The 12,400-nt window shown below is 43.3% G+C and overlaps 1 protein-coding gene across 1 annotated transcript in view; it reads right to left on the bottom strand.

The window, feature by feature from the left end:
- Window positions 1-723: 723 nt before the first annotated feature.
- LOC126235303 (uncharacterized) overlaps window positions 724-12,400 on the bottom strand; it is a 485,532-nt gene continuing 473,855 nt past the window's right edge. Inside the window, exons 12-13 of the mRNA XM_049944027.1 lie at window positions 10,496-10,680; window positions 724-2,329 (exon numbers count right to left, since the gene is read on the bottom strand). Coding sequence (XP_049799984.1) covers window positions 2,095-2,329; window positions 10,496-10,680 — 420 coding nt within the window. The 3' untranslated portion in view covers window positions 724-2,094. The remainder of the gene's footprint in view (window positions 2,330-10,495; window positions 10,681-12,400) is intronic.

Here is a 12,400-nt window from a genome sequence, read left to right as displayed (position 1 = left end):
GGAAGACATGAAGTATTCAAAGATGTATGTGGTTCACATACATCAAATGGAAAATTACCATTTCTCAAAGTTTTCGATAAAATGCGAAGTCAGGTAGTAGTAAAAGTCGATATAGTGTGGAGTTTATAAAGTTAATATTACAATATAGTGGTTTACACCAATTTAGTGGTTTATTACAGCTTTTGAATCTCAACATGACTGTTGAAAATAAAGTGTTCCATTCTGCCACAGGTTCCCCTACTTTCTAAACGTGTGTTTCAGGGCTTCTTTAAATATTTTGAGTCATATTTGTAAAATGTGGAATCAACTATATATATATATATATATATATATATATATATATATATATATATATATATATATATATATAGCTTGGTTGCCTGCTGAGTATCAGAGGGACATCAAAGGTTCCCCTCTGGCATTTCTTTGTGAATGTGAAAAAATATAAGGCTTTAGAATGTTTTGGATTCATGTTGAACTGTAGTTCACTGTATTGCTGGTTTAGTCAGCAAGTTCTCAGGATGGAGGAATATAAGAGCATATAATACCCAGTAGCACCATGTCTCTTTAGTGCTGTGCTGGTTTCAAACTATGCTTCAGGTTGAGAATAAAGGGTAAAGGTGACTGCAGGCAGTATTACAATTTTGACTCCATACTTTGTCAAAATCTCCACAGCATCTATTACTGATGGTTGACATTAGGAAACATAAAAGAGCCAAAAAGTTTAATGTGTCTTTTATGCAGCAAAAATTTATTTTATAACAATACAACAAAAATATACAGAAATTTTACAAGTTACTATGCTGAATAACGAAAATTTACACTTTATATCAGTTAGTTCCCATGTATACTGCTCACATAGATTTGCCTCATTTCTTTTTCACCATCACCCAAACATAACATAGTATCACATATAATTTGCAAGTAAATGATATATTTTATGGTCATGTTCATATGTTGAACAACTATAACAGAAACCAAAATGAGAATGTTTCTAAGAAAACTGCTTAAATTATACTTCAGAAATGTGTTAGAAAGAAACAGACTTACTGAAGCATGCACAGAATCCTCTTACAATTTATTGCAGAACACTAGACTTCAGAAAATCTGTCAGTGGTAGTGTGTAATAAATATTTGTGGAGATATGATTCTCACATTTGGAGCTGATGTGAGATCTAATACTCTCACATCCAAGTGTCAATAATATTATTATTATAATGGGTAAAAGTTAGAGATTCTATTTACGAGTCATTTGAAATAGTACACAATCCTATAATGTCTTATGTGTAAGAGCCTATACCACTGCCATTCTGATAAATGCATGTGAAAACTGTAAATGTACCAAATAATTTTGTACATTTATACTGAATAAAGAACTCATATATTAATGAATTAACTAACAAAGTATGGAGTAACTATTCTTATAAGGTAGTGTAAGGCACATAAAAATAATCTTGGAACGGTATAGTCACAGTATTTCAGCAGAAATAATAACGCAGTTTGTTTCTTTTATTTACTTAAACTATGCACAATATAGTAACAATGGATAGAATGATACATAGACTGTATAATTAATTTGATGCATGAATTTATGTTAGTACTGAAATAAATTCCAACAAGGTGTGTTAGCTTCATTGTAAGAAATTTCTGATTATCTGTCTATTATACCTATGGTTAAAATGAAACACTTTCCTGTTTAACAAAATCGGAGAAATTGAAAATAACCTGAAATGTTCTCGTTAGCAATAAAATCTAGCATGAGACGAAGTAGAAACTCAGCTATACTCACACCAGCATACAATAATAAATACAATATAGTCCATACAATAAACATCAGAGGGTATACAGAACATACCTTTGTATTGTGTTCATAAATATCACCAAAGATCCTAACAGTTTATTTATTATGTTTGAAGATGTCCCTTATCGAAATCTTTTGTATAATTATCTTATCACGCGGTCCCTTTTCTTTACACTATGCTGCTGACGACGTGGGTGAATACAACTATACACGAACAATCGTCCAAAGCGGGAGAGCAGTCACATCTGAGTAGCACATGGGGTGGGGGGGGGGGGTTGGGAGGGGGAAGTCGCTCAGTCTATGAGGCTGAGCTTGCTGTTGGTCTTCCGCAGCTGCGCGCGCCACGGCATGATGGGCGCCGGCGGTTCGTCGTCCTCCTCGGTGCCCGGGTCGGGCCGCGACTCCGGCGGCGGCGTCTTGTTCTCCTTGTTGCTGCTGTCCACGGGCGTGGGGGCGCCAGGCGCCGTCTGCAGCCGCTCGTCCGCCTTGCTGGGTCGCTTCTCCTCTGGGCCGCGGCTCAGAGTCGATCTGTGTGAGACACAGTACGTGAAAAGATTACAATTAGGTATTTGGAAGCGCGTTCCGATTTATCTGAAAAGGCAATGCTATCTAGGGTGTCACTTCATGTTTGTAAGAAATACGTCTCGGATTTCAGAAGAGGTTTCCGGCATCACACACGTTTGGATTCTAAGTGACGTAAGCGTCGATTGGCAACCTACACTATAAATAAGAGGCGAGCATTGTTGCACTGTCAGCAGAAAAGTAGTAACAGTAGAATGGATCGTCCAGGAGAGCTCAGTGACTTCAAACATGGATGTCATCTGAATGAAAAATGCATCAAGGACATTTCGACCCTTCTAAAGCTACCAAAGTAAACTGTTTGCGATGTGTTTGTGAAAGCAGACGTCGTGCACTGACGAACAGGGACCGTGAAACATTACGGATGATGGTTGTGAAAATTCATATGAAATGAGCGGAAGGAATCACTCATGAGTTCCAAAATCCACATAGCACAATATACGTAGGGAGTTAAGAAGAATAGGGTCCATTTATCGATCGTTATCCCGTAAGCCACAGATTTCTGTAGTGAGTGCTAAGCGACACTTGAGGCGGTGTAAAAGACGACGTCACTGGACAGTGAGTGACTGGAAACGAGGGTTTTGGAGTGATGAATCACGCTATAGGCTGTGGCAATCTAATGGAAGAGTTTGGGTTTGGTGAATGACCGGATAATTTCACCTGCCTCCCTGTGTAGTACCAAGACTGCAGTACGAAGGAGGTGGTGTTGTGGCGTGGCGGTGTTTTTGGTGGTTGGGTTGTGGTCCCTTATTGCACTTAAGAAAATGCTAAATGCTGAAGCATAGGAACACATTTTACAGCACTGTGAACTGAGCACAGTAGAGGAATAGCTCGGAGACGGTGATTGTATCAGCATGACAATGCACCATGTCATACAACAACATCTCTGAGGCAATGTTTTGTGGAGAGTAACATTCCTTAAATGCACTGGCCTACGAAGAGTCAAGATGTTAGAAGGCCGACCTCGTACCAGACCCCAGCGTCCAACATCACCGGTTTCGACTCTCGAGAAAGAATGTGCCCCATTCCTCTCGAGACATTCCGACACCTCATCCAAAGAGTCCCCAGCAGAGTTCAAACTGTCATCAAGGTGAAGGGTGGACACTCCCTTATTGATGTCCACTGAACAGTGTCCAGATATTTTTGATCAGATAGCATATGCCTGTCTGACTTCTAGCTTAGCTTACAGAGGTTTTGGCTATGGCCTGTGTAGAGATTTTGTGTCACAGTGTAACCATGTAAGTATTGCTTGTACTGTCTTGTATCCTAAACTGCCTAGTGAGTATGGAAATGGATGTCTTCTGTACGAGGTGTTGGCGTTCTGTGCATCTAAAGAATTAATCAGATCGTAGCGCGAAGTTAAAGCCCTCTTACAGCTCCTTGCACTAACAGCGGGAGCTTGTTAGACAAGTAAGCACTACGGAAGTGTATACAAGCTTGTTCAGGTCTGAGTGAGGCAGTGTTTTGGAACCTGTATTCAGTCGACAAGTAGTCATTTCGAAAACTTTGTGCGAGACCTATTGAACGAAATAAATGCAAGTGTCATGAATAGGCGATTCAGCCGAGGTACAGTTTAATAGCTCACAAATTAAGGTTTTATGGACTTATTTTGCTACAAGCTTTTCTTCCTACTTTTAAACGGGGATATTCACACCTATATTGCCCACAATACCAGATATAAATAAAAAAACATTCCTGTAAAGGAGCAGAATAAATCCATGCAAGTATATTAATTAAAGAGACGTGTTTTTTCTTTGGGCCAGTTTACAAAGTCTACACCATACTAAGAAATCGCGGAAACAGTCACCATGTAACATCTAAATAACTAACAGTAGCTACACCGAGGCTTTCAGTTGGCTGCATCATCAAAATGCATTACGTTCAGTCTGCAGCTGATCATCTCAGCGAGAGAATGGAAGGAAGCGGCTCGTGCCCATCGTGTTCAGACAGTCCCTTTTGTCATTTGTGTTTTGCTGATACCGAAAGTAGCTCACGCTGATGTGTAATCGAGTTCTGAGTTGTATAAATGAGCAGTTAACTTTTCCACCATCTTGACAAAAAATAAAAACACCTACAGCCGTCCTTATGCTTTTATTTTATTTCGTCGCCACCAGTTTCGACGCTTCATTGCGTCATCTTCGGGCTGTTTTGATGCGGTACAGGTGGATACGATCCCCATGCATAACCCATCAGTTACCAGCCTTATTGGATTCGCAGATAATCTGAAACTCATGTTTCAGCAACTGATGGGTTACGCATGGGGATCGTATCCACCTGTACCGGATCAAAACATCCTGAAGATGACGCAATGAAGCGTCGAAACTGGTAGCGACAAAATAAAATAAGATCATAAGGACAGCAGTAGGTGTTTTTATTTTTTGTCAAGATAGTAAACGGCCGTCGTCCCAGAGACGTCCTGCTAAAAGGATGGACATACAAAAGCTATCCACCATCTCGTGATACCATGCCGAGCCTCATGGGTACTAGAGTAACGAGAATAGTTGTATTGTAAATGAGTGAAGCTCATTTAAATACGTGTAATATCAGTCTCAGGTGCTGTGAACAAAGCAGAACGCACAAATTCTACATTTCAGTGCTATGGAATTCGCATTTGTCGCTGCAGTTAGCCGTATGTGTAAGCAAATAGTACTGGGGGGGGGGGGAGGGGTTCAAAATGGTAGACAGTCTTTGGTGGTCATCTACCTTTGGAGCCAGATGACGAAAGTCGTCATTCGCGTGCCACCTCAGAGACGTTGCAGGAGTTGTATATAATCACCATCAGCAAGCAAACAGTTACGAGCTGTCGATCTGCTGGACAAACTACCATTGTTAGCGTATGCAGTCTGATAGCTGCACACAGCACATGGCGCCTTTAGTATTGCTGGGCTTTGCATTAAACGTCAGGCTCAAAAATGTTCCACAAACAGACAGCAGGAGGCGTCACATATGGACAGCTTGGTGGATGCCGAGTAGAACCTCTTCAGAGTGTCCATCGTCCAGGCAGAGCATCACCAAAGCAAGTCTCTAGCAATCTAGCTCTGTCTTTTTGTAGGTGAAAATCTCTAATCTCCAAACAGTCGTTGAGTGGCGGAGAAAATCGATTTTTGTAGCTTATCAAGGAACACCTGACCTGCGAAGGCACAAGAGAAAGTGGACCAGTCAAACAGCCTAACAGGCGAACACACCATTAACTTTTCGTCGATTATCTTCCTTGTCCATGGTTGCGCACTTCATGTTGTAACCTTCGAAAGTCACTCTACACTTTATCAACCCTACTCCTGCTTGGACACTAATTCAAAGACGCTGCAGTGCCAAACCGTTGCAAAAATGCAGCGACGGTAACTAGACTAATTGCTAATGACGGTCACCCACAGACGTTCACAAAATGAACATAAATGTTGGCTTGAAATTCATCTGTGTTAGAGGAAGTCAGCAGCTGGAATGTGGATACAGAGGTCAAGGTCGCTTCTAGGATTCTTATCGGTCAATTATCACTACTTTCACCTCTGGCAACGTTTGTTAATATGAAAATAAAAAAAAATAATATGGTCTCTCAGAGTTCACGATAAACTGCAGTTTCCACTATAGGTCAGTCCTTCGAAGCGGGGAGGAAGGCACAGGCATTCCACCTACAAACGACCGTGCCCCGTAAAGCACTGCAGCTTCACATCACTCTTCGGATTGAGGATGGCATTACCTTTAAGGAATCAATGATAACGAAAATGTAACGAGTTACTGAAGGGTGTAAATGTCCAGCCCTGTAAGTGCCAAATCTCGCATTTATCGGGTGCACCAGAAAACAATGTACATAATTTATTTGTAATCAAAAACATTGAGAGGGTACTCTGATACAGCAGAACTATGCTGCTCACTTTATAAATACAAAAAATAATGAGGCAAATTAGAAATTAAATAATTTATGAAGAACATTCTAGGTGTCATGCCTTTAACTGATTAGTTCTAAGCACCAATAAGAAAGTTTTTGTGTCAAGTAAGTGCCTTTAATACTGAGGCAATACGTTTCATTTGTTATAATACAAGTACAGAAACACAACAGGAACGCTTTAACTTGTAGAACTGCAGTCAACAGAAACCATTTCTCATATCTCTTAAATTTTTTACAAGAGAATCACAAAATTAAATTTGAGAAAAAATCCTTCAGTATTGACTCCTGTTTCTTAGACAGCTGCTTTCTTGGGATCATTTGTTGTAAAGTTTACTGTAGAGTTTCCTGTCTTGTTGAGGGAGAAATGGTTTTTTTAGAGCATTTTCCAGATTCTGTTCACTTCTCCAGCTTTTTTACTATTTTTACAGTCCTGATTGTTTCCTTCCAATACAGTGATGTTTTACTGATACAAATACAAGCTTAAATGCAGTCTTATTGCCAGAAAAACTGTGCTCAAGCTGAATGGGCTCTTGGTCTCAATGGAAAGCACTACTTGGCACGACGTCGATGTTCCATCTGGTAATGAATCTTTTATAAACATTTTCTCCATCATTAGGCAGTTGAAACAAGAGAACACAACAGCACTGAAAATGCTATTTGTTAGAAAATGGCACTCAGACGGTTTGACATTTCCACTCTTCAGGTAACGGCGTTGACAGAAATGGCGAGTGTAAATGCATTATGATAAAATTCCGGCAGCCCATATACTTGACAGCATTAAGATTCGTTTTAAGATAAAGTGGGTCCACGTGCTAAGAACAGACACCGCCCTGACACTGAACCTACACTCCTTAGTTGCCCACAGAGGAGAGCAAGAAGTGTAGCCAAGGTGTAAAAGTGACTATTACTCGGGCACGCTTAACCATGGGAAATTTTGACAGGTCATTATCCTCTGTAAAGGAGCCATAACCCCACTAGTGACTGTGGCATGATTGACAACGTCGAACACTTTTTTCTGGGAGGCCGCCTCGGATACTACGCCACTAGAGATCTTTCATTCAGAACTGGGAAATTCTGATACGCCCCCTGCCCTCCCAATCGTGTCAAACCTTTATTCATAACGAATGACATTGTTTTGCACTGGTTTTTATGTGATGTTTTAATAGAAGGGAGTATATGTATTGCATGGATTGCTTTTACGACATAAAAAGTTATTTCAGAAGGATAATATGATTTTCATTAATTTACTGTAAATTTATGTTCCGTATATCATAACTGTACAGTTATATGTACGAGGAGTGGTCAAGTGGTATAAGGTCTCCAAGTTTCTTTTTCACAAAATAGTTACACAAAATATTTGAAAATTCTGTTATTTCTCAAAGTAATCGCCATGTAGCCACAGGCACTTTTCCCAACGTCGACGCCACGATTCCATGGCTGCTGTAAACTATTCTTTGGGAGTCTGTTTTGACCACGGAAAAATTGCTGGTGCATTAGCAGCGCGAATGGAGAACGTGCGATCACAGAGTGTAATTTTCTTCGTTGGGAAAGTAAACAGTTGATGAGAGCCAGGTGAAGCGAGTCAAGAGAATGAGGAATTATTCCAAAGTTGTTTTCACAAAGACACTCCTGTGTTGCGTTCGTCCGAAGCACTGGTGTTTTGTCTTGCTGGAAAACACACATGCAGTCTTTTATGGATGTTTTTATCGCAATGTTTGTTCTTCAAAACATGTCGCTAGCTAACACCTGTCACGGTACTGCCCACTGAAACACAATGAGTAAGAACTACGCCATTGTTGTCTCACGGCCACCATCATTTTGGGCTTGTCTCCTTTTTTTTTGGTGTCTATGTGCTTCCTCTGTGCTGACTGCCGTTTCATTTTAAGAAAGCAAAACGGCATCCATATTTCACCCACAGACACAGTTGTTGAAAAGAAAGTTTCATTCAGGCCGTCATCATGTGTCACATGGCAAATTGCTACGTGCGCGTTGAAGTCGTTCTTCAGCATCCGTGGCACCCATCTAGAGCATTTTACATCCGCATTTTCAGGTTATGACGCAGGAGTGTGCATACAATTCCACGGAAATGCTAACCGTGGAGGCGATACCTGTGGCAATCAATCCACGATCCTCCAGAATAATTGCCTCCATTGACCATGTTGTCAGATCGGTTGTTGCGAGGCCGAGATAGTTTTGGTTTGGTGGTAAACGGCGTTGCACCGCGTTTCGACTCGCGCTCCCATGAACGCACATTCTACACATTCATGATACGATCATGACACTTGTCACTCAACTGTACATAAAATTCAGAGGGGGTGACATTACACAAATGGATAAAACGAATGATTGGTCGCTGTTCTTGGAATGAAAACGACGTCATTTCTAGTATCGAAACCACACTTGCTGCAGCCGTTTATGTTCTGCGTGCTGTATAGTTTCCATCTGGGTCACGCATACATAAATAGTCTCCGCATAATGTGACACAAACTGCATTTTTCCATGTGCCCCCGGTCCTGAGAAAGGAAATCGGAAATTTTAGAACATGAACACTACTCAAATATGCTTGAGGATGACTGAAAGAACACAAATCACAAAAATTTTGCATCACCTATTTATTTCGAATTTTATGGCACAGAAAAGAAAAACGTGCTTCGAGGCATGCATATATATTCATTTGGAATGTGTGCGGATCAGCAAACGTTTTATGTAAGGACAGAATCGTCTGTTTCCCATGAGGGATTTTTCACAACACTCCGGAGCAGCGTCAGTTCGTGGTGGAACGCTCCCTTACTCGGATGCATGCTTGAATCCGTCGTAGTATATCATTTATGAGATCATCACTCCAGCCCTGGCCCAAACTGTGCCACCTCTTAATGGCGATTGCGCGGAAGTCGCGCAGAGTGCGTGGTCGTTTTCGACGTCCAAAAACAGATCGGTTCAATCGACTGAACACATATTCGATTGAGTTCACATCCTGGGAACAGTCAGGTCACGCCGTTCTGGTGATCGTGGCTTGGTGTAGGAACGTGTTCACGAGAAAAGCACAATGAGAGTGCGAGTTATCGTACACTAAGATGAAGTTGTCACAAAAATATTGGCGATACGGTTCCACCACTCGTTTTCAGAATCTCGTCGCTGTATCGTGGGACAGTGAGATTACCCTCTAATACCACGAGACGTTTAACGTGACCCCATGTAACGCCACCCCAGGACATCGCTCCACCACTACCTCGTTGCAAATGTAGAACAGTGCTGGAGACGTCCGATACTGCCGGGTTGCCTCCAAACACATTGTCTCCGATTATCAGGGTACAAACAGATCCAAGTTTCGCCCATAAACAACACGCAATGCCAACACTGGGGTGTTCGCACCACATGATTTGTTGCCCGCCCGTAACGGAGTCCATGGTGTTGTGGTGTACGACGTGGTGCTCGCCATAGTCGTCGAGAAGGGAGATTCGCATAATGCAATCGTCTCCTAAGAGTGTGATGCAGTACACGACATCCTGCAGCCTCTCCGAACGCTGAATTCAGTTCTGGAGCACTTGGGCCAGGGTACTGTGACTCAGAAGTCGTAGGTGTCGATGATGCTGTGCACCTGCCGAATGTGGACGGCGTGTGCGGTGTACGTCCTCCACACTACCTGTCAGCGGGAACCGATTCCATGTCCACAAAACATCACTTTGACTTCGGTGCACACGTCGAGCAACTTCCCTGGCTGACAAGCCTTTTGCGTGTAACGCAGTTATACAATTGGTGCTATTGTATTTCATAACGTGACGGATGTCCATTCTTTAGTTCTACAGACGTCTCTAACGCGTCCCTAATGGTGATTTACTTTCTACTGAAACGCAGTGATCCATTCTAGTGCAGCGTTCTACCCATAGGTAACGCTTATGGTAACTTTGTGTACGTTTACAATGTCAGAGGTGACCTTCCGACGTATACAGGAATAATCACAATTAAAAAAATCTTCAAATGTGTGCGAATTCTTAAGGAACCAAAACTGCTGACGTCATCGGTCCCTAGACTTACACACTACGTAAACTAACTTATGCTAAGACAACACACACATCCATGTCCGAGGGAGGACTCGAACCTCCGGCGGGAGGGGCCGCGCAATCCGTGACAGGGTGCCTCAAACCGCGCGGCCACTCCGCGCGGCAATAATCGCAACAGCCACACACCTGAGTTTGCTCTATCAGGAGGAAAGGAAGCAGGCTACTGACTTGGAGTCGTCCTTCTTGGCGAGCAGCTGCCGCTTCCAGGCTGGGATGGACTGCAGCCTCTTCTCCTCGGCCTGGCGCGCCAGCTGCTCCTCCATCTCCTTGCGCGCGCGCTCCGCCGCCTTCTTCGCCATCATCTGCCGCTTCCACTCGGGGATCGGGTTGCCCGTTGCGTCCTTGTCCGGGATCTGCAACAAACACGGTTTCACTCGGAGCATAAAAATATATGAATACAGTTGTGTCCTCCTGATGCACACGTAGCCAAATGTCCTTCGAGATTCAATAAGACAATGGTGCAGGAAGTGACACTCACAAGGGAATCTCCCCGTTGCATCCCCTCAGATTTAGTGGTAAGATGGCCCACTGGACAGTCTCTCAAAAACTGAACACAGATCAAACTTAACAACAGTAAGAAGGTGTACTGAACGATGAAAAGAAGCAAAATAGACACATGAAAAAAGTTTTGCACCACCTCGGTTCCGAGAGTTCCGGAACCCGTACAGAATTGGAATAGAGATCAACATAATCATCATTTCCGCCCTTTTTATTGCTCATGAAAACCACACAGTGCATGTTGAGACCTTCAGAGATGGTGATCCAGATTGCTGTACACACTGGTACCTCTAATACCCAGTAAGACGTCCTCTTGCATTGATGCATACTTGTATTCGTCATGGCATACTATCCACAAGTTCATCAAGGCTCTGTTGGTCCAGATTGTCCCACTCCTCAACGGCGATTCGGCGTGGATCCCTCAGAATTGTTGGTGGGTCACATTGTCCATAAACAGACCTTTACAATCTATTTCAGGCATGTTCGATAGGGTTCATGTCTGGAGAACATGCTGGCCACTCTAGTGAGTGATTTCGTTATCCTGAATGAAGGCATTCACGATGCGAACTGTCGTCCTTGAAGACGAATGACTCGCTAATATACTGCCACTATCGGCCGGAGGATGGCATTCACGTATAGTACAGCCATTACGGCGCCTTCCATGACCACCAGCGGCGTACGTCGGGCCCACGTAATGCCACTCCGAAACATCCAAGAACCTCCATCTTGTTGCACTCGCTGGACAGTGTATCTAAGGTGTTCAGCCTGACTTCGTTACCTCCAAACACGTCTCCGACGATTGTCTCATTGAAGACATATGCGACACTCATCGGTGAAGAGAACGTGATGCCAATCCTGAGCTGTCCATTCGGCATGTTCTTGGGCCCATCTGCACCGCGCTGCATAGTGTGGTGGTTGCATAGATGTACCTCGTCATGGACGTCGGGAGTCGTGAGGCTGCACGAAAAGCATTATTCAACATGGTGACGTTGCTGTCAGGGTTCCTCGGAGCCATAATCCTTAGGTAGCGGTCATCCACTGCAGCAGTATCCCTTGGGATGCCTCAGCGAGGCATGACATCGACAGTTCCTGTCTCTCTGTATCTCCCCATGTCCGAACAACATCACTGTGGTTCACTCCTAGATGCCTGGCTACTTCCCTTGGTGAGAGCGGTTCCTGGCGCAAAGTAACAATGCGGACGCGATCGAACCGCGGTATTGACCATCTGAGCATGGTTGAAGTACAGACAATATCAGCTGTGTACCTCCTTCCTGATGGAGTGACTGGAACTGATCGGCTGTCGGACCCCCTCGGTCTAATAGGCGCTGCTCATGGATGGCTGTTTACATCATTGCATCTTTGGGTGGGTTTAGTGACACCTCTGAACAGTCAATGGGATTGTGTCTGTGATACAATATCGACATTCAGCGTCCATCTTCAGGAGTTCTCGGAACCAGGTGATGCAATACTTTTTTTAATGTGTTTAGAAACATTGAACGGTACAATATTAAGCGAATACGAACAGTGGGGGGGGGGGGGGGGGCAGGGGGGGGGCATCGTGGTTAAGTGGTCATG

Source organism: Schistocerca nitens, chromosome 2, assembly GCF_023898315.1.
Source record: "Schistocerca nitens isolate TAMUIC-IGC-003100 chromosome 2, iqSchNite1.1, whole genome shotgun sequence".
Classification (NCBI taxonomy): Eukaryota; Metazoa; Arthropoda; class Insecta; order Orthoptera; family Acrididae; genus Schistocerca; species Schistocerca nitens.
This window is presented reverse-complemented; position numbering and strand designations above follow the sequence as displayed.